General features: G+C 44.9%; 1 protein-coding gene across 3 annotated transcripts in view; it reads left to right on the plus strand.

Annotated features, from left to right (window-relative positions):
- Nucleotides 1-23721, plus strand: part of tet2 (tet methylcytosine dioxygenase 2) — a 205585-nt gene that overhangs the window by 144895 nt on the left and 36969 nt on the right. For all 3 annotated transcript variants that reach the window (XM_072517041.1, XM_072517040.1, XM_072517042.1), the window contains 3 exons: nt 3170-3260; nt 17495-17588; nt 19815-20023. In XM_072517041.1, the coding sequence (XP_072373142.1) occupies nt 3170-3260; nt 17495-17588; nt 19815-20023 (394 nt within the window). The remainder of the gene's footprint in view (nt 1-3169; nt 3261-17494; nt 17589-19814; nt 20024-23721) is intronic.

Genomic DNA, 23721 nt, shown 5'->3' on the forward strand with positions numbered 1-23721 from the left:
AGCAAGGGATTCTCCTGGGGTCCTCTCTGCGGTATTAAACCGGCAACACTGGACTGTCGTGGATGAGGTTAGGTTAAAATGTTGCCCCACGAAGGTCACAAGTTCACCAAACGTCTTGGTTTCCAGCGCAGCTGGGTACGTAAGGCTCCTAATCACTCCAAAGATATGCAGGCCACAGGCGGTGAGCAAAATGACCACCTGACGCTCATTTTCGTGATGTTGTTTGCCTGGAAATAGTAACACATTCGTTGTGCATATTGGTTCCAACTTTCCAGCTCAGCATCAAAGACATCCAAACGTCCATAAAGTGGCATGATGCAACAGAAAAAAAACTTCCAACCTGTATCCAACAAAAATCCAGGGAGGTGGCTTCAGCAGCGTAGACAGCTATCCACTTTAACCCTCGTCGCCAGTTTTGTGAGGGCCACAAAGAATCCAGCATGAGTTTGTAGAATCGAAAGAAATATATTTATTTACAATTACATATATACATTAGCAGCAGTATTCCACTACTGCTCTCTCCTCTCTAGCTGCTTCCACACTGGCCTGCTCTATTTATACAGGTGACTTTGCTAATGATTTTTCCGCCCCCTCCCTCATTGGGGAAGCTAATTCTCACTAAGGATTGTGGGATTGCCATTAGTCCCCAGCCAGTAGTAATCAGGCAGGTTATAACAGCAATATAGAAGAGTGTGTCTCAACACACACAGCTTACAGCCTTGATCAATGTATTTATTTCACACTCTGATGAAGTGACTAATGTTGCGGTTGAACTCCTCAAGTCAAATCTGGGTGAAATTTCAAATCAGCAAATAACTGAGGCGGGGGGGGGGGGGGGTGAGTTGTTGATAGTCCCTTTTGCCAAAGTCATGTCAGAGTTTTGAATGCAATCAGGAGAGTATTGTTCATCTGACTTATTGCCAGGAATGACTTTTGGCAACTGTTTCAATGAAACAGGGTTTGGGGATTCTGGCTTTTGTCCAAACATTACAGCATGAGAAAAAGTTTTCATGGTTTGCACGATCTTTAGATCCCTTTTATTTGCCGTATTGGAAAAACCACACAGTAAATTTGACTTGCATGTCCTTTTAAATGAGGGCAGGGCTGAGAACACACAAATATATGATGCGGTTAAAAATAAATTGCTGCTTTAAATCAGAAGTCATATTCCATTTACATATCCTGTATTTTTTTATCTATTCTGATTATATAAAAATAGCTTAGATTCCTGCACCATCACCACCTCAGGACATCTTAAAGTGCTTTGGAGCCCATAAATTACTTTTCTCATGTAGTCACTCTAGGGAAGATGATTTGCACATAATAAAATACCACAGAAGTGAGGTTAGTGGCTAAGTAATCTATCTGTAGGGACTTTGTGAGATCTGCCCTGCACTTCTCTCAGCAATGCTAAGGCTTTGAGCGTGCCTGAAGGTAAAAAAAATGGGGCCTCCATTTAACACAACTATACACAAGGCAAAATACTGCCGTTACTGAAAATCAGAAATAAAAACAGAAAATGCTGAAAATACTCAGCAGCAAGTGTGGAGAGGAAGGAGTTACCATGTGGAATTTACATCTTCCTCACCCCACCCAATTCCAGCAGTGGGCTGGCAGGCAGGGTGGTGGGGGTATAAAATTGGGCGCTTGGTGGTTGCGCCATGGTTGTTACCTCCATGCTGCCACTATTTCACCAATTCTGAAGGAGGCACCAGGTAGCCCACTTGCCCTTAGTCACTGAAGGGCCTCCACCTGCTGGGATTTTACCTGCCTGCAGTGCTGGATGACAAAGGCAAGTCTCGAGGGTGCCAGTTAAAACCTGGTTCATAAGATATAGGAGCAAAATTAGGCTATTTGGCCCCTCAAATCTGCTCCAGCCATTTGATCATGGTTGATCTCATTTTGGCCTGAACTCCACTGCCCGTTCTTCATAACCCTTCAACCCATTACCAATTAAAAATCTGTCTAACTTCTCCTTAAATTTATTCCCAGCATCCGCCACACTCTGGGGTAGCAAATTCCACAGATTCACAACCCTTTGGGAGAAATAGTTTCTCCTTAACTAGGTTTTAAATTTGCTACCTCTGATCCTAAGACCATGGCCTCTTGTTTGAGAATGCCCCACAAAAGGAAGCATCCACTCCACAACTACATAACTTTTATCATCTTGTAAACCTCAATTTGATCTCCCCTCATTCTTCTAAATTTTAAAGAGTAGGCCTGAACTATTCAGTCTCTCTTCGTACGACAAACCCCTCATCTCTGGAATCAACCTAGTGAACTTCCTCTCAACTGCCTCCAATGCCAATGCATCTTTCCTCAAATAAGGGGACCAAAACTGTGCGGAATATTCCAGGTGTGGCCTCACCAGTGCGTTGAATAGTTGGGGGAGGGGGGTGCCTTCTATTCAGACACATTGTGGCCAGTGCCCTGTCGCTCCACCCCCCACTCCCCTCTCCCTAAGGTTGTTTCTCCCTCACCTACCCTGATGATCCCAGCTGCCCAACCTCCATATCAAAGCCTGCCAGCTGGCCCCAGCGAAATCCTAGACTTGTCTGAGTCTGTGGCAGCTCCATTGTCCCAGCAGTGTTCACCGATCCAGCGGTGCTGCTGGGATTAGAGAGCTGTCGGCCATTTTATTGGCTAGCAGCTCTTGGTGATGGGATGTCCTCCATGATGCATGCAAAAGTCCCACTCTGAAGCAATTATTAGCCCGACGGACATTAAGTAGTTGTGGAGTGATGCGGCCATGTGGAGGCGAGCTTGCTCCCAACCTCTCAGCCACTGCTGCTGTGTAAAATTCTGGCAAACATTTAAAGTCAGTGACTTTTCCTCGGACTTCAATTTAGTTTGTCATCTCCTCAGTACTGGACTGAAGTATCAGCTGAGATTGTGTATTCAAATACCTGTAGTGGGGCTTGAACCAAAAATATTCTGCCTCAGTGATTTGGGTAAACCTAGAATCTGGACTACAGAATATGACATTACTGTCTCTTTTTCTCTCTGTTGTCAGTTGGATTCAGTCAATAAAACTTTACTGTTGATTAATATGATTAATGATTCCTTTGTTAGTTATATTTTGTTGATAATTCCAACCAATAGTTATTGCCTTAGCGGAATAATGCTAAGAATAGCCTAATGTTATTTTTTTTTTCACTTAAATTAACAGAACAAATCAGTGAAAAAGATGAAGGTCCTTACTACACACATCTTGGAGCAGGCCGGAATGTAGCCGAAATTCGAGAGCTAATGGAAAGCAGGTACAGTCCTAAATTAAATGAACATATATTAAAATTCTTGATACCTATTGTGGTTGTTGGAGGTCCACCATCCTAGACCAGAATATTGCTGCAGGAGTTCCTTAGGTTGGTGTCCAAATCCTAAGTCCCAACCATCTTCAGCAGCTTAGCTCTACCATAAGGTCAGAAGTTGGGATGTTCACTGATGACTGTGCAGATTTCAGCAGCATTTGCCATTCTTCAGACACTGAGGCCGTCTGTGTCAATGTGCAGCAAGATTAAGACAGCGTTCAGGGCTGGATTATTAAGGGACAAGCAACATTCATGCAAGGCAACCATCTCCCCTTGACATTCAATGCCACTATCATCAGTGAATCCCCCAGCACCTCCCAGTATTACCATATAGGGAGGATGGGGCAGTTATCATTGACCAGAAACTTAAAAAAAAAATCTTTTTATTGTCATTCTCATATTTATAAACAGTTGTATATATACACATTACATTTATCTTACCCGCGCTAATTAACTTTATTGCACAGAGATTTATTTTGTCCTTCATTTAACTGACCTTATGTACCTTTCATTGCCCTCTGGATCAGACTATAGTTCCTCTTCCTTCCCCATTGTCCCCCCCCCCCCCCCCGTCGCCGTCCCCGTCCCTCCCTCGCCCCTAACCCCATCCCCACTTTGGCTTCAGCTGTGTTTTTCTTTTATTTTCCAGGGAAGAGAGGTGGGGGGGGGGGGGGGGGGGGGGGGGGGTAAGCCCCCCTCCCTCCTCTTCTCTTGTGGTTCCCCCACCTTCCTTCCATCCCCCCCCCCCCCCCGGTTGTGCAGTCTTTTGGTTCCTCATCTATCTTGTTTTTTTATTCTTAACTTACTCCTCGTTGCTGGCCTTGAACAGGTTTTGGAACAGACCGACAAACTGCCCCCAAGTATCCAGGAAGCCTTCCTCCGACCCTTACTCCGACGTACTTATCTTCTCCAGGTGGAGAAATTCCGAGAGGTCAGCGAGCCAGTCTGCAGCTGTGGGTGGTGCTGCCGATCGCCAACCGAGCAGGATTCTCCGGCGTGTGATTAGCGAAAACAAGGGCGTTGGCCCTCTTCCCCATGTGTAGTCCTGGCTGCTCCGATACCCCAAAGATTGCCACTATCGGGCATGGCTTCACCCTCACCCCCACAGCCTTGGACATTGCCTCGGAGAAGGCTGTCCAGAACCCAGCAAGCTTGGGGCAAGCCCAAAACATGTGGGTGTGGTTGGCCGGGCCCCTCTGGCACCGTTTACATTTGTCCTCCATCTCCGGGAAGAACCTGTTCATTCGGGTTCTGGTCAGGTGCGCTCTGTGCACCACTTTGAGCTGCATTAAGCTTAGCCTTGCACAGGAGGAGGTGGATTTAGCCCTGCTCAGTGCATTGCTCCAGAGTCTCCATCCTACCTCTGCCCCCAGTTCGTCCTCCCATTTTTGTCTGGTCTCGTCCAGTGGTGTTCGCGTTCTGTCTAGTAGCTGTCTGTATATTTTCCCACATAGCCCCCTCTTCTCGTTGCTTGTGCCTACCAGGTCCTCTAGTAGTGTAGTTTCTGGGGCCCTGGGGTACCCACATAGCTCCCCCCCCTTCTTGTTGCTTGTGCCTACCAGGTCCTCTGGTAGTGTGGTTTCTGGGTATCCTGGGGTACCCTACTGTCTCTTTGCGGAGGAAGTGTTTTATTTGGAGCTATCTCATTTCCTGGCCTTTTACTAGTTTCCAGCTAGTTTCCACTTCCTCTTCAGTTCGTCTAGTGTCGCCAGTCTGCACCCTACGTAGAAGTCACTGACCGTCAGTGTGCCCCTGTCCCGCCTCCATCTTTTGAAGGTAGTATCTAGCATGGCTGGGGGGAATCTGTGATTGCCGCAGATGAGGGCCATGGGGGACATTTTAGTTATCCCAAAGGGTTGTCTCAACTGGGTCCACGTTCCCAGCATGGCCGCTACCACTGGGCTCGTTGTGTATCTTGCTGAGGAGGATGGGAGTGCTGCTGTAGCCACCACAGGAGGGTCATTCCTTTACAGGATGCCTCCTCCATTTGTACCCAATCTGTGCCGGGTTCTTGTACCCATCCCCTCACTCTTTCTGCCGTTGCTGCCCAGTGGTAGTATTGTAGGTTTGGTAAGGCCAAGCCCCCTTTGATTTTCCTTCTTTGCAGTGTCAGTTTGGGAATTCTCGGGTTCTTACCCCTCCCCCCCACACACACACACAAACGCTATGATTAGACGGTCTACATTTTGGAAATTGACCAGAAACCTAACTGGGTCAGTCATATAAATAAAAACGGTGGCTACAAGAGTAGGTTAGAGACTGGGAATACTTTGGCCACTAACTCACCTCCAGCCTTCCCAAATCCTGTCCACAATCTAATAAAGGTACAAGCCAGGAGTGAGATGGGCCAAGCTTACTCAAGAAACTCAACACAATCCAGGGAGAAGCAGTCAACTTAACAAGCATCCCATCCACCATTTTAGCAGTCACCCTCTCCATCACCAATGCTGTGTGTGCATTCTACAAGATGCACTGCAGCAACTCTCCAAATCTCCTTCAAACACATATTTCAAACCGTGACCTCCATCAGCTAGCAGGTCAAGGGCAGGCAATGCCTGGGAGCACCACCACCTGCAAGTTCCCCTCAAGCCACACACCACCCTGACTTGGAACTATATCGCCCTCACTAGGGCAAAATTCTGGAACCCCTTCCCTAGCAGCACTGTGGGTGCAGCTGCAACAGGTGAACTGCAGTGATTCAAGAAGGTGGCCCACCAGCACCTCAAGGGCAATAAATGCTGGTCTAGCCAGTGACGCCCACATCCCATAAATGAACTGAAGTAATACAGCACATGATTTTATTAATTGACAACATTTTAATTCAGGTTCATGGGCTGCACATCCAGCTTTGAAGCCAGATCTCTCAGTTGTGTTGTGGCTCACTTACTCTGTTTGAATTTTTGTGGGTCTGGAGGTTTCAAACAGCTGGTTTTAGTGTTATTGCCTTATTAGTGACTAAACCCAAGTTAGAACACTTACAGCTATTCGCATAAACAACTGCAAATTAATGGAAACAATTTAATATTTCTACTGGGTCCTAAAAGTTCCATAGTAGTGACCTGTGAAGACAAAAACCTGAATGCCACTGTCTAAAACTTATGGGTAAAAATTGTTAGGTGCTGCGCCCATTTTTGGAAATAAAACCAACAGAAAGCAAAACCAATTTAGCAATGACATGGCCTGTGCCTAATCTGTGTTGGCTAAACCAGTGGGGTCCTTTTTTTTTTAAGGTGTCCCTGAAATTGCCATCAGGTCCCTTAAATATGGAAGATAAATTCCATGAAACATTAGTCAGAAATGGGGGGAGTAGTTTTAGGATTTATCAGTGCCTCAGAGAGAAGTCCAATAGCTCAAGGGAGTGGAGGAAGGTGTCATTGAAATGTTGTCTTTACGCCACTGTTTCTTGGGAAAGGCGAGTAGGAGCTGCTGCATCCTAGCCCACCAAACCAAAATTGTTTGAATCCGCCATCCGCATATTGGACCGGCTCACTGAGATTGGACTCCATTCCCCAATGTCAGACATCCCTGGTAACACTCCAGCCCCAGAGCAATAACCACCTCACCCCATCAAATTTGGGCTCTCCCACCCCATTAGACCCCTTCACTGTAATCAGACCTTCAGGATCGACAAGAAGTTCTCCTTCTTTGCCTAACCGCACCCCCCCTCCCCCATTCACGCTGCCCAATGATACTCCCTCTAACCCAGACACAGTTCTTTGGCTCCTCCTTGCCTCCAGCCTCTTCCAGAACATTTCCTGCACCACAAGGAGCCAAACCCATTAATTGCGGAGGGGAACCTTCTTGATAAGAAGGACACATGCTGGGGAAGTCAGAACTCCTCCCCCTGCTCACAGGACCAACCCCAATAAACATCCGTACTCGAATGTCACTTTAATGTAACTGCAATGTACACATCTTCAGGAAAGAAGCACTTGCTAAATTGGATGAATGTTTTCCTTCAGCATTAAATCAAAATGCTTGTTACTGCCAGAGCTTTTCTGGTGAGTGTGATGTGTGGCCGGTGTGACCAGTCACTGGTTGAATGTGCAGCATGGAACTGGAAGTCAATTTGCATCCTCAGATATCATCCCTGCAATGTCACAAACCTTTTTCGCCGATCGTTTATTGGGAGTAAAATCTGTGCCGTCACATTTTGATTTACTTAGCTTGAAGCATTTATATTCTGGGAGAGGAGCTCACTAGGATAGAGCTAAGGGTATCTTTAAAAGAGAATGACTCAGTTTGCATGTACCAGCTGGTGAATGGATAGGGCTTGGGAACTCTTACGGTGAGTTGGATGAGCTAACAGAATAATAATGAAACATAAGAGTGCAAATGAGTGTGAGCTTCGCTGATTGATTGGTAGTTCTTTCACGTTTTGTCTTTGAATGGAGAAGTGGAAACCTGGATGTGTCAAAGGATTGTTGTCATCACCAATTTCTAGCTCGAGGCAACGCTTTCAGATGTAAGAACATTGCTTGACTTGGCAGCAGATAAGATGGATGCCTGTGTTACTCTTTTAATTATACTCCTTTCACATGAAAGCCTTGATCTTCAGACAAGTACAGAAAGGGTAAGTTCAGGACAAACTTGGGCACATATTGGGATTGAGGCTTCCTCAATTACAACACTTAACAAATGTTCTAGGTAATTGCTCTGGAAAGGTGAAAATAGGAAAGGAAATGGGATTTGGCTGGAGAACAGGAAATGGAACTATGTAAAATACACCCTGAGATAGGGCTTAAATTCATCACAGACCTGAAGGGTTGAATGGCCTTCTCCTGTGCTGAGATGTCAATTTAAAATACCAATTAATAAGGAAACATAGTCTTTTTCATATTGGCACCAAGCTAGCAGCCTATCTACCCACCCAAATAGGCTGCACTTTAATTCCAATCCTGCCAGTTTCAAATGTAAACTCATTGGTTAAATGTAGAGAAGGTGTTTCAATTGGTGGGAGAGTCCCAAAAAAACCAGGGGGTTTAATAGAAGATAGTCATCAATAACATGCTGTAAGACATTCAGGAGGAGTGTATTTACCCAGAGAACGGTGAGAACTTGCAACCATATGGGAGTCGTTGAGGCAAGTTCCGAAACATCCATCTTCAGAATGGTGCCAGCAGCATTGGGACAGCGGCATGCAAGGAGATGCTCTGATCCACGCCCTTTCCCACGCTGAAGAAATTGAACATGTTCGTCGTCGGAAATAGGGGCAGGATTCCCAGATCTGTGCCGTGGCCACCAATTTAAAGCCTGCTCGTCGCACTCTGGCCTCAGGTCAGGATGGGAAAACCCGGCTCGGGTCTCTATTTATAAAGCTCAAGATCCCATATGCCCTTTTTTAAAATGAATTTTATTCCAAGCTTATATAAAAGGTTACTAAACATCAACAATTCGGGGAGCCAACGCCCCAACAAGCCACTATACAATTTGTACAGATTTTCCCCCCTTTTCACCCCCTCCCCCCACCCCCCACTCCCACCCCGCGCTGAACAACTCCTCTAACACAGCCACACCTTGCCTCGAAGCCCTCCACTGAATCCCTCAATTCGTATTTGATCTTTTCCAGCCGAAGAAAGTAATATAAGTAACCCAGCCAGGCCGGTGGCATTGCCAACCGCCACACCAATAAAACTCCTCACCGGGCAATCAGACAGGCGAAGGCCACAACGTCAGCCTTCCTCTCCTCCGTCAGCTCCGGCTTCTCCAATATCCCAAATGTCGCCACCAAAGGGTCTGGCTCAACCTACTCCCCCAGTACCCCCATTAGCGCCGCGAACACTCCCACCCAGAAACTCTCCAACCTTTTCGCAGCCCTAGAACAGTGCGTGATTCGTTGGTCCCTACCCACACTTTTCACACTCATCTGCTACCCCCGGAAGTCATATGTATCCTGTGTACTACCTTGAACTGTATCAGGCTCATCCTTGCGCACAAGGTTGCATTTAACCTTTGTAGCGCCTGACTCCATACTCCCCAGTCTTTCTCCACTCCCAGCTCCCCCTACCACTTCTCCTGAATCTTCACCTGTATATGTCCCCGATCCTGCCCTCCCTTTCCACATCTGGAAGCAGCAATTGCTCCATCAGGGTGTACCTTGGCAACCTGGGGAAATCTTTCCAAACCTTCCACGCAAAGTCTCTTACCTGCAGGTACCTGAACTCACTTCCTCCCGGGAGCTCTACCCTCTCCTTCAGTTCCTCTATACTGGCAAACCCCTCTTCCAGGTACAGATCCCTCACCTTAACCAGCCCCACTTCTCTCTATTTCCTATACATACAGTCTATCCCCCCCGGTTCGAAACCGTGTTTTTCACACAACGGCGGCAACACCGACATACCGTCTATCCAGAAATATCTCCTCAGCTGGTTCCAGACATTTCCCATTTGCCTTTTTAACCACTTTCTTAACCTACCCTGTCAATAATTGTGCACATCCTGTTCCTGCACACATTTTGGAATTGTACCCTTTAGTTTCTATTGCCGTTCCACTTTTTTCCTACCAAATGTATCATGTCCCACTTCTCCACGTTAAATTGCATCTTCTACCAGTCTGTCTATTCCACCAGCTAGCCTATGCCCGATTGAAGATGATCCCTATCCTCCTCACAATACTTCCAAGTTTTGTGTCCACTGCAAATTGTGAAGTTGTGTCCTGGATAGCCAAGTCTAAGTCATTAACATGGTAGTACTGTTGCCGCCCATGGGGAAACACGCTATTTTCCTCTTGTCCAAAACCTGTTCACCACTACTCTCAGTTTTTTGTCACTTCGTATCCATGCAGCCACTTTCTGTTTTATTCCATGAGCTTCAATTTTGCTGACAATCCTGTGGTGGCACTTTTATCAAACACCTTTGTAAGTTCATATACACTACATCAATCACAGAAACCTCTCTGTTACTTCACCAAAAATCAGGTTAGTTAAATATGATTTGCCCAGGAAATTTGAGCTAGCTTTAGACCATAAGACCATAAGACATAGGAGCGGAAGTAAGGCCATTCGGCCCATCGGGTCCACTCCACCATTCAATCATGGCTGATTTCAACTCCATTTACCCGCTCTCTCTCCATAGCCCTTAATTCCTCGAGAAATCAAGAATTTATCAACTTCTGTCTTAAAGACACTCAACGTCCCGGCCTCCACCGCCCTCTGTGGCAATGAATTCCACAGACCCACCACTCTCTGGCTGAAGAAATGTCTCCTCATCTCTGTTCTAAAGTGACTCCCTTTTATTCTAAGGCTGTGCCCCCAGGTCCTAGTCTCCCCTGCTAATGGAAACAACTTCCCTACATCCACCCTATCTAAGCCATTCATTATCTTGTAAGTTTCTATTAGATCTCCCCTCAACCTCCTAAACTCCAATGAATATAATCCCAGGATCCTCAGACGTTCATCGTATGTTTGGCCTACCATTCCTGGGATCATCCGTGTGAATCTCCGCTGGACCCGCTCCAGTGCCAGTATGTCCTTCCTGAGGTGTGGGGCCCAAAATTGCTCACAGTATTCTAAATGGGGCCTAACTAATGCTTTATAAAGCTTCAGAAGTACATCCCTGCTTTTATATTCCAAGCCTCTTGAGATGAATGACAACATTGCATTTGCTTTCTTAATTATGGACTCAACCTGCAAGTTTACCTTTAGAGAATCCTGGACTAGGTCTCCCAAGTCCCTTTGCACTTCAGCATTATGAATTTTGTCACCGTTTAGAAAATAGTCCATGCCTCTATTCTTTTTTCCAAAGTGCAAGACCTCGCACTTGCCCACGTTGAATTTCATCAGCCATATCTTGGACCACTCTCCTAAACTGTCTAAATCTTTCTGCAGCCTCCCCACCTCCTCCATACTACCTGCCCCTCCACCTATCTATGTATCATCGGCAAACTTAGCCAGAATGCCCCCAGTCCCGTCATCTAGATCATTAATATAAAGTTGAACAGCTGTGGCCCCAACACTGAACCCTGCGGGACACCACTCGTCACCGGTTGCCATTCTGAAAAAGAACCTTTTATCCCAACTCTCTGCCTTCTGCCTGACAGCCAATCGTCAATCCATGTTAGTACCTTGCCTCGAATACTATGGGCCCTTATTTTACTCAGCAGTCTCCCGTGAGGCACCTTATCAAAGGCCTTTTGGAAGTCAAGATAGATAACATCCATTGGCTCTCCTTGGTCTAACCTATTTGTTATCTCTTCAAAGAACTCTAACAGGTTTGTCAGGCACGACCTCCCCTCACTAAATCCATGCTGACTTGTCCTAATCTGACCCTGCACTTCCAAGAATTTAGAAATCTCATCCTTAACAATGGATTCTAGAATCTTGCCAACAACCGAGGCTAATTGGCCTATAATTTTCCATCTTTTTCCTTGTTCCCTTCTTGAACAGGGGGGTTACAACAGCGATTTTCCAATCCTCTGGGACTTTCCCTGACTCCAGTGACTTTTGAAAGATCATAACTAATGCCTCCACTATTTCTTCAGCTATCTCCTTTAGAACTCTAGGATGTAGTCCATCTGGGCCCGGAGATTTATCAATTTTTAAACCTCTTAGTTTCTCTAGCACTTTCTCCTTTGTGATGGCTACCATATTCAACTCTGCCCCCTGACTCTCCGGAACTGGTGGGATATTACTCATGTCTTCTACTGTGAAGACTGACGCAAAGTACTTATTTAGTTCCTCAGCTATTTCCTTGTCTCCCATCACAAAATTACCAGCGTCATTTTGGAGCGGCCCAATGTCTACTTTTGCCTCCCGTTTGTTTTTAATGTATTTAAAGAAACTTTTACTATCATTCCTAATGTTACTGGCTAGCCTACCTTCATATTTGATCCTCTCTTTCCTTATTTCTCTCTTTGTTATCCTCTGTTTGTTTTTGTAGCCTTCCCAATCTTCTGACTTCCCACTACTCTTTGCCACATTATAGGCTTTCTCTTTTGCTTTGATGCATTCCCTAACTTCCTTTGTCAGCCATGGCTGCCTAATCCCCCCTCTGATAACCTTTCTTTTCTTTGGGATGAACCTCTGTACTGTGTCCTCAATTACTCCCAGAAACTCCTGCCATTGCTTTCTTTAATTATCCTAACTTGTCCAAGCGACTATTCATTTTGCCCTGGATTATTGTCTCTGTGACACCATCCTGTATCTAAAGAGGATTGGAAGATTATGGTCAGCACCTCCACAATTTACACCCTTACTTACCTTGCCACCTTCAAATGTACCTGAATCACAGGAATGTTACCACAGAAGGAAGCTATTCGGCTCATCACATATGCACCAACTCTCCAAATGAGCAAATAACTGAGTGCCATTCTCCCGCAACCCTGCACATTCTTCCTTTTTAGATAACAGTCTACGTTCCTTTTGAATGTTTCAATTGAACCTGCCTCCACCACACTCTCAAGCAATGCATTCCAGACCTTAGTTCTTTGCTGTGTGAATACTAATAGCTTCAAATCTGTGTCCCCTCATTCTCAATCCTTTCATGAGTGAGAACAATTTCTCCTATCTACAAATCCTATGTACAAATTTTCAACATTTTGAATACGTCTTTCAAATCTCCTCCCATCCTTCTTTTCTCCAAGAAAAAAGCATGCCCAACGGCTCCATCTACTTTCAGAACTGCAGCTCTTCATCCCCGGAACCATTCTCATGAATTTGATCAGGTCCTGATGAATCTAGTAACTTTCAAGAACAGGCATCCTTTCTACTATCTCCACCATATCAGTTTTTATCCATCTGGTATCCAAACTACCTCCTCTTCCATTATGACGTTGGCAACATCTTCTACCTTGGTAAAGGCAGAATTAAAGTATTCATTTAACAGCTCAGCCATGAGCTCTGCTTCCAAATAGGTCTCATGCCTCCTCTTTCTATTTGTGTGGATTCCCTTTTACATTAACTTCCAGTCTTTTCACATTCTCTCTCTTTGCTTCTTCTATTTCCTTTGTCACTTCTCATCTGATCTTTCTGTAGTCAGCCTGGTTCTCAAATTGCATTATCAACCTGACATGTCATAAGGCCTCTTTTTAGTGTTTCACCTTCCTCTCAGTCTCGGTGCTTCTCAACCTTTATCCCACTGTGACCCCATTTTGAGGCTTTAAAATGACTGTGACCCCACCAGAGTGTGAGCTAAGTGGAGGATTGGAGAAGTGGGGGCCAAGGGGAATGGATAGAGAGCTGTGAGAGCAGGGAACTGTTTAAACTATATGTTTTTTAAATAAAAAGCACCTATGTTTTCACTGGCTTTCTTGGAACAGCAATCTGGCCTCAAATAATAATAATAATCTTTATTGTCACAAGTAGGCTCACATTAACACTGCAATGAAGCTACTGTGAAAATCCCCTAGTCGCCACATTCCAGCGCCTGTTCGGGCACACTGAGGGAGAATTCAGAATATCCAATTTATCTAACAAGCATGTCTTGCCCACTACTGAAAAAAATGAGGGAGCATAAAGGGGCCCCCGAGGCCACTGCTACCTCGAGCTCACAATCCCCAAAATGTCACCTTGTGACCATACCCACAATTTGGGAAACCCCTGTTCTATCTCTTTCCTCATTCAGGGAGCTCTGGCTTTGCTGGTCCTATCTTTCCCTTTTGAAGGAACGTAGCTCAACTGAACCTGAACCTTCTCTTGTTTAATGGCAGCCCATTGTTCTGTCACAGGTTCCCTGCCAATATTTGATTCCAATTTGCTTTCAATTCTGGGACAGTCCCATTCTCAACACATTAAAATTGTCCCTCCTTTCCATAGCTAACCTAAACTTTATGATATAATGATCACTATTCCTTAAATATTCCCATCATTGACATTTAATCAACTTGACCTACCTCATTCCCAGAACCAGGTCCAGCAATGTCTCCTCCCTCTTTGAGCTAGAAATGCACTGCTCAAGAAAATTCTTCTGAACACATTTTCAGAATCACTTCTCCCCTAAATCCCCGTAATAATATTGCTATCTCAGTCGATATTAAGATAATTGATGTCCTCCATTATTACAACTAGAACAAAGAACAGGCCCTTCGGCCCTCTAAGCCTGCGCCGACCATGCTGCCCGTCTAAACTAAAATCTTCCACACTTCCGGGGTCCGTATCGCTCTACTCCGATCCTATTCATGTATTTGTCAAGATGCCCCTTAAACGTCACTATCGTCCCTGCTTCCACCACCTCCTCCGTCAGTGAGTTCTAGGCACCCACTACCCTCTGTGTGAAAAACATGCCTCGTACATCTCCTCTAAACCCTGCCCATCGCACCTTAAACCTGTGCCCCCTAGTAATTGACCCCTCTACCCAGGGAAAAACTCTCTGACTATCCACTCTGCCTATGCCCCTAATAATTTTGTAGACCTCTATCAGGTCGCCCCTCAACCTCCATCGTTCCAGTGAGAACAAACCGAGTTTATTCAACCTCTCCTCATAGCTAATGCCCTCCATACCAGGCAACATCCTGGTAAATCTCTTCTGCACCCTCTCTAAAGCCTCCACATCCTTCTGGTAGTGTGGCGACCAGAATTGAACAGTATACTCCAAGTGTGGCCTAACTAAGGTTCTATACAGCTGCAACATGACTTGCCAATTTTTATACTCAATGCCCCGGCCAATGAAGGCAAGCATGCCGTATGCCTTCTTGACTACCTTCTCCACCTGTGTTTCCCCTTTCAGTGACCTGTGGACCTGTACACCTAGATCTCTCTGACTTTCAATACTCTTGAGGATTCTACCATTCACTGTATATTCCCTACCTGCATTAGACCTTCCAAAATGCATTACCTCACATTTGTCCGGATTAAACTCCATCTGCCATCTCTCCGCCCAAGTCTCCAAACGATCGAAATCCTGCTTATCCTCTGACAGTCCTCAACGCTATCCGCAATTCCACCAACCTTTGTGTCGTCCACAAACTTACTAATCAGACCAGTTACATTTTCCTCCAAATCATTTATGTATACTACGAACAGCAACGGTCCAAGCACTGATCTCTGCGGAACACCACTAGTCACAGCCCTCCAATCAGAAAAGCATCCTTCCATTGTTACTCTCTGCCTTCTATGACCTAGCCAGTTTTATATCTATCTTGCCAACTCACCTCTGATCCCGTGTGACTCCACCTTTTGTACCAGTCTCCCACGAGGGACCTTGTCAAAGGCCTTACTGAAGTCCATATATACAACATCCACTGCCCTACCTGCATCAATCATTTTTGTGACCTCCTCGAAGAACTCTATCAAGTTAGTGAGACACGACATCCCCTTCACAAAACTGTGCTGCCTCTCGCTAATACGTCCACTTGCTTCCAAATGGGAGTAGATCTGTATTGTTCTTGCAGTTCTCTTTAATTGCTCCACAAATTTCTTTCCTTCCACTAGCCCGTGGCTTATAGATCACACCATGCAATATAATGCTACCTCTGTTGTTTCCTAACTCTAACCAAATAGATTTGGTCCTTAACCCCTCCAGCACTGTAATATTGTCCTTAATTAATACCTCTCCTTCTTCCCTACATTACCTGAACATCTGGTATCCAGAAACATTTAGTGCCCAGTTCGACCCTTTGAGGCATGTCTCCGTTCTCATCAAGGCAGCATATTCCTATGTGTCAATCCACACCTGCCGCTCACCAACATTATTTACACATTGCGCGCATTTACATTCAAGCAGCGTAAACCTGAATTCAATCTTACTGAATTCCCTTTGAGGCTGACCCCACATAATACCTCAAACGATTTCTTACTCTAGCATTAACTCTCTCTCCCAAACCATTCTGTACTTTGTTTTTACTTTCTAACGCAAAGCCTAGCACAATGTTAGCGTAAATTACAGCCAGCGACACAGCCGGCTAATGTTGGCTGGCAAAGTGTGAGAACAAAGCAAAATCAGAGGCAAATTGAGGTCCCAGTCAAGCCCAGCTGGCAATGTTAACCTGAAGTAACAGTTTGGTACACTGAGGTCACATGTTCTTTCCAATGAAGAAAAGGAAAGGTCCTACATTTATCTTACACCTTTCATGACCTCAGGATGCCCCCAAACACTTTTCAAGTGTAGTCACTGTTTGTAATGTAGGAAATGCATTAAAAAAAACATGGCACACAGCAAGATCCCACAGACAACTGTGTGATTATGATGAGATAATCTGTTTATGACGGCCAGGTCATCACGAACTTTGGCTGCCAAGGGATGATTTTACGTACAGACAAGAGGGCGGCCGGAGCCTTGGTTTAATGAACCATTCAAAAGTCTGCACTGTAGAGTAAACCTGGATCCTTTGCTCACATTTGGAGTGAAACTTGGAAGTCATGAACTTCTGACTCAGCATTTAAGCTGCTGCCAACTATGCTAAACTGACATAATGGTTGTGTCCATAGCTATTAATAGGAATATTTTTGAAGTTAGATTTTTTTCCCCGGGTTATTGGAAGAACCTGGAATGAAGTCCATGTGATTCAGTAAACATTGTCGCTTTGCCTGATTTGCTCGTGGTTCCTGTAATTTGAAGATCAAGAATGTCTCAAGGATGTCAACAACTTGTTCTTTGCCTCCTATTATCTTTTGCTCATTCAGAATATCTCCTTCAGGGCACTTTTTTGCCTCCTGTATCTTCTTACTTTCCTTGTGTAGCAGCAATAACATTTCCAGTGCTTAAACTCAGTGCGTCAGTAGGAGTGGGAAAAGAATGGGAAGAGGTGAAACGGTTGCCAGAAGAGCAACAGACCCTATCCTCCTTCCTGAGATTCACACTCAGTAAACCAGGAGCAAATTTCTCTTCCCATGCTTTTCCTATTCCACTGCAGTCTTCAGATGCGAGCTGACATTACAATGCCACAAAAATTGGATGTTGGGTCAACTTGGGTTTCAAGCCTTGCTGTAAATTTGATCCCGTGAAAAGATAGATGTTTGCTGTGTCATGAGATCGCCCAAGCTGATGATTCTGCCTGTACATATGTGTCCTGTATTCACAAGTGTTCAAAACAACACCCAAACATGGAAATACATGGAGTATCAGTCCACAAACAATATGCATTGCAGAGTTCTGGCATAGTGACTCAAATTCCACTGCTGTCTGGATACTTGTACATTCCAAACTCCTGCTGATATTGGAGGTTGAAAATTGAATGTTAAGCTCTCAATAAAAGATGTTTCTAATTCTGTGATCTTGATTAATCTTTGGGATAATGCTTTTCCCCCCTAGGTTGAGTGAGAAAGGCAGTGCTATCAGAATAGAGAAAATCATTTACACAGGGAAAGAGGGCAAAAGCAGTCAAGGATGTCCTATTGCAAAATGGGTGAGTTGTTCAAACAACTTCATTTCTCTAACACTTGTGATATATGTGACAAGGCGCAACTGTTTCTACTGATTTGAACTCAACTGTCAACTCGAGGGTGGATTTTGTGAGGAGAGGCATATGAATGGTGCTAGTTGTTCCTTCCAATTCCATTTGTCCATAGACTTTACAATGGCTATGCCACTGGAAATTCCTGTTAACCAAATATCCAAAAAAATGCAGGGTCATCTAAGGAACACTTCAATTCCAAGTTAACAGTGCAACCAACGGTGTATCAGAAGACTCACAGTGTCTGAACCAGGAAATGTCAGTTAGAATATTGAATTGAGTGTCAAATTAGGTATAGAGAGCAGCCTAAAGATCGCAGGAAAATTGTATTAGGATAGAGAAATTAAAGAGAGACAGAACAAAAAAGTAATGTATTTATTCTTAAAATCTCCAACAATGATTAATATCTGAAGAATGAGACACTATGATTAAAGTTAATTTTCAGTGGCAAAGAGGTTGTTTAGCAATAATTAAGAATCAGCAAGGGCGGCATGTGGCGCAGTGGTTAGCACTGGAACTACGGCACTGAGGACCCGGGTTCGAATCCCGGCCCTGGGTCACTGTCCGTGTGCAGTTTGCACATTCTTCCCATGTCTGCGTGGGTTTCACCCCACAACCCAAAGATGTGCAGGTTCGGTGGATTGGCCACGCTAAATTGCCCCTTAACTGGAAAAAAAATAATTGGGTACTCTAAAATTTTTTTAAAATTAAGAATCAGTAGACAGTTAAAAGACTGGATTACTCAGGAGTGGACAAGCCCCAACAATTCCTGGAGAGTTTAGTCTGTATATGTCGCACGCGGTAGCACTGTTGCTTCACAGCGCCAAGGTCCCAGGTTCGATCCGGCTTGGGTCACCGTCTGTGCGGCTTCTGCACGTTCTCTCCATGTCCTAAGTGGGTTTCATCCAGGTGCTCCGTTTTCCTCCCACAATTCCCGAAAAACATGCTTGTTAGGTGAATTGGGCATTCTGAATTTCCCCTCTGTGTACCCGAACAGGCGCTGGAATGCGGCGACTGGGGGCTTTTTACAGTAACTTCATTGCAGTGTTAATGTAAACCTACTTGTGACAATAAAGGTTATAAATAAAATAAAGTACAGGAACTTTACGCATCCATGTATTTCAATGTCAAGTCTCTCAGCCATTTGTTGTTGTAGTGCAGCTTCTGGAGAGACATAACAATGACTTCCTGATTCCCATATTTACTCATGAACAGTCATCAGAAGTTGCTGTCTGATTTCCATGGAAATAACATTGAGCACTGTTAGGGGGTGGATAAAGTGAAGTGCTCTATCAGAAGGTGAGACTCTCCAGTTATACCCATCCAGGTGATTGTTGAGTTTACCGCTACACTTGTAAGTAATGTTGTGTCTTGGAGGGATTTGAAAGTAAGCCTCTGGTTACTGGCCTCTGCCCAGGCCCAAAAACATGGGTATGAACATGAACCTTCTGGTCCAAATCCACTGTTCACTCCTTCATAACCTTTTAATTTTCTTTTCAGGATGCATATTACTTACATAAAAACAAACATTACATTTGGAATGAGAAACAGAAAATATGTTGAAGTTGTCAAAATAGCATCTATGTCAAAATAGCATCTATTTAAAAAGGAGTAATTACTGATTATAAAGTTCTGAGATGTTGACACAGTGAAAAGAGAGTTATCAATCCATAACATTTCCACGCACAGGAAGAAGCCTTTGACCCATCTTGTCTATGCCAGTCCTCTGAAAAAGCTATCAAATTTGTCCCACTCCCTTGTCCTTCCCCCTCAGCCCTGCATGTATTCAATTTCCTTTGGCAAGTTCTAATTGAATTTGCTTGCACCAGCCTTTCAGGTATTGTATTCCATGCATAAAGGAACTTTCCTAATCTACAATCACCACCATGTAGCCTTCCTTTGTCTTTAGCTATCAGGTATTTGTTGAAAAATATTGTTCCGTGTCCGCAAGAAAAAAATGTAATGATCGTTGAAGTGTAAGATTAAGTGTTGAAATAAAAGTGGGCAGTTGGAGATAAGATGTAGATTAACTACAATCTAATTGAATGGGAGAACAGACTTGAGGGGCTGAATGGCCTGCTCATGTTCCCAAAGGGACAGCAGTGAGTTGAAATGAAGGCTGTGTGGATGGAAGGTTGAATATTCAATCATTGTTCCTTTTTTTGTTTGTGACTCCAGGTGATTCGGCGAAGCTGTGTCGAAGAGAAATTGCTCTGCCTGGTTCGAGAGCGAGCTGGCCATTCCTGTGACACAGCGGTGGTTATCGTCCTGATCCTGGTGTGGGAAGGAATCCCTTTGCAATTTGCTGACAGACTGTACGTGGAGCTCACCGAAACCCTGAGGAAGCACGGTGCCCTGACAAGTCGCAGATGTGCACTAAATGAAGAGTAGGATTCCACAATTATTTTGTACAATTTCAATGCCTCCCTGAACACTACTGTCTGTAAATAGGTCAATTCAGGGATCAGATGGGAGGGCATCTACCTGGGTTAGAGACAGGGACCAGAAATAAAATCCAGCCATGGTGAACAGATGAAAGGCTGTGTTATTGTTATGATGAGTGCTGGGGGTGCCAGATCCCGAATTGCACTCCCCTGCCATCCAAATGCGATCTTTAGGATTGCACTTTGTTTACACATTGTACAGATTACCTTTCCTTCCCCCCTTCTCATTATAATAATAATCTTTATTGCCACAAGTAGGCTTAACACTGCAATGAAGTTACTGTGAAAAGCCCCTAGTCACCACATTCCGCTGCCTGTTCAGGTACATAGAGGGGGAATTCAGAATGTCCAATTCACCAACAGCACGTCTTTCAGGACTTGTGGGAGGAAACTGGAGCACCCGGAGGAAACCCACGCAGACAAGGGGAGAACGTGCAGACTCCACACAGACAGTGACCCAAGCTGAGAATTGAACCTGGACCCCTGGTGCTGTGAAGCAACAGTGCTACCCACTGTGCTACCCCAGTGAACACGATGGGGTTATCCAACAATTGATATGGTGATCTTTATGGTGATTTTTAAAATTCCAGATTTTTTATTGAATTCAAAGTTCACCATCTGCGGTGGAGGGATTTGAACATGGGTCCTGACAGCATTTCTCTGTGTCTCTGGTTTACTAGTCCAGTGACAATATCCCTACGCCACTGCCTCCCCTTCTTTCTGGTCAGCAGAAGTTCCTGTAATTTTGACATCCTACACCAGGGAATCTTTCAAGGTAACACTGTGATGGAAACTCAACGGACCTTGTCAACACAGATCCTCATAATTTTCTCTTGATATAGTCAAAATTGACAGTCCTTCTAGTTCTCAGTCCCCAAAACTGCCAAACCTTTGATAAAGTGTGACTGCAGCACTCCGTGTTGTCGTCCAATACATTTTGTGGATCATTGTCTTGCCATTTGCATGATTTACAGGACAGCAAGTTCACCCAACAAGCCATCTCTCGACCTAATCCAACTCCAAACCCCTTTCACCCAGGCCGGAAAACTCACAAAATTGGCCCTTAATTTACAGCTCAGTCTCAGTCCCCTAAAGCTGAAGTTCTCAAACTCGTTTGTCCACAAACCACTGAGATGGGGCAAAAGACCCCAGAGACCACCTGGCATTCATACCCCACCTGCATTCTCTCGCCACTGATAAAAAAAATCTTTTGGCAATCGATTTATCCCCAAGCCCAACGTACTCAAAGTTAACTGTGGATCGGTGCACAATTGGCACTGCCTTTGTTGAGACGCCAATGAGGCGATGTCATTCCAAGCTAGAAAGCTTCAGTCTCATGTCGGGACCGCTCTCAAGCACGTTCCGCCTCCTTATTTTCTGCCCCTCAAGTGTTGAAAATCTAATCTCATAATTGTATGTTGTTGGGAATTGCAGCCCAAAGCCAAAGGTCAGTCAAACATTTCCCATCAAATACTAGCTTCAGTGATTTGCAATTTGGAGCAGCTCACAGACCACCTGGAGGACCCTGATGCCCATGGACCACTTTGAGAATCACCTCCTCAAGAGAACACAGGCCTAGACAACTACAATCATGCTTTTCCCCAATTGGTCGATTGGGCTTGGTGACCTTTGTGCACCAATACAAAATTAGCTTTGTTTTATCCTCTAGGCCCAATAGTCAATGGACAGAGGATGCAGCTTCCCACTTGGCATGTTTTTCAAGACGAGGAGGATGCAGACAAAATTGAGGAAGGGAAAGATGACAGCAGGTTCAGTGGGGGAGGGCAATATGATGAGGGAATGAATGAGGATAAAATATATGACTGGAAAAGATGGGTCAGGTGGACAAGGAGGGGCAAAGAAAATGGGAAAAGGCAGGAGCTGAGATGGGGAGAGTTAGCAGGATAAAAGGGAATGATGAAGTAAAGGCATGGAGGGGAAGAATGATTGAGATACAATGGGCTGGAAATAGGCAAGAGAAGAAGGATTGTGAGGAAGGAGGTGGAGAGGAGGAAGAATAGGATGGGAGGGGAAAGATTGACGAGAGGGATGGGGGGAATGCAAAAGGGATGGAACTATTTTTATATGGGATCTGGGATTCCCACATTGAGTGCACCCAGTGTTTCCAGCCCCTAACAACCAATCCCAACCCCCAACACTTGTATTTCTTCTCACCATGGGAGGAAATTTTCTGATCTATTGCCCTTGGAACAGAGATTCACAAGATCACGTACCGAGAACTTAGCAACATCTATGATCTAACCTGCCAACTCCATAACATTATTAATTTGAAAGAATGTTGGTCTGAGCACCGAGCTCTGTTCCCCATTTACCAACTTGTCCTCCTATTGTGCAACAGGGACACAAGTGTATAAAACATCATCCTGCCTATTGCTCCCCAGCAATCTCCTGAAAGGCACAACTCTGTGCCTGCTTTTTTAGAACTTCAACATTATTAACCCATCATTCCACCTATCATTCAGTGCTCCAGGCAGTTACCACATTAGCAGAGTTTTTACAAGCGGCTCCTTCTGCAAAACATTTTCATGTAAATACACGTCAAGATTCTGCACTAATTGTGCCTCCAGACAAACAGCAACACTGCTCATACCTCTCGGTGAGAATCTTCAGCAAGCGACTAAATACCATCTGTGAGGCCTGGAAGTTCAGAGTCTCTGTTTTGGCTGTCAGCACCTGAGGACTTGGACCCTTCGCCGTGAAAACTCCAAGGGCGTGGTCACTTTAATCATCGGGGTGGGAAGCTCGCACCTGTGCAGCTGCGACGGAGGGACCTAAACAGTGCAAGTCTTTATTTTCCCTGCCGGTATAAAGTTAGAAAGTGAGCCGGCACTCTGGAATCCCTCTGCAATTGATTGGTTTTTCATTTCTATGAGGCCTTTGGTACAGGATGGAACTGAGGCCTGTCCTGAGGAAGCATGGCGCCCACTGGGCCTCACCACAGGGCATGCTGAGTAAAATTAGCAGGTACTGCCCCCAGAAATGCACCCCTCCCCCCCCTTTCCCAAAACGGACTATTTTCAAAATCTGAAAAGTTGGTGAAACTAAGGGACATCAGCAATTTAAGCAGCAGATAACACAATATCCAGCTTCAGGAAAGCTGTTCACCGCTTTCATATCCCCAACTTGGGATTCCCTACTTACTATTTGTTCGAGATTGAATTAATGGACTGCAGAATCAACTTTTGCTGCACGTGTGTAGTGAAGAGACTCAGCATCGTGCCTTCGCAACCAAATATTTAACTTTTTATTGAGCATTTAGAAACCCCGACCCAACACCAACCCTTAGCTAATACATAGTGTACCCCTCCCCCACTTCAAACACTCCAAAAAAATTAACCCCCTTTCATGCTGCAATGTTACATCAAATAATTTGTCACCAAGTTTATCCATCTCTCTCCTCAGAAACCTGAGAGACTAAGTCAGCTCTTCACAGAGAGGAGGCACCCATAAGACCATAAACATAGGAGCAGAATTAGGCCACCCGACCCATCGAGTCTGCTCTGCCATTCAATCATGTCTGATATTTTTCTCATCCCCATTCTCCTGCCTTCTCCCCATAACCCCCATAACCACCCAGCTGAGATAAGCAGCTATCACCTTCGAAACTCAAATCTGTATGG

Source organism: Scyliorhinus torazame, chromosome 9 (genome assembly GCF_047496885.1).
Source record: "Scyliorhinus torazame isolate Kashiwa2021f chromosome 9, sScyTor2.1, whole genome shotgun sequence".
Classification (NCBI taxonomy): domain Eukaryota; kingdom Metazoa; phylum Chordata; class Chondrichthyes; order Carcharhiniformes; family Scyliorhinidae; genus Scyliorhinus; species Scyliorhinus torazame.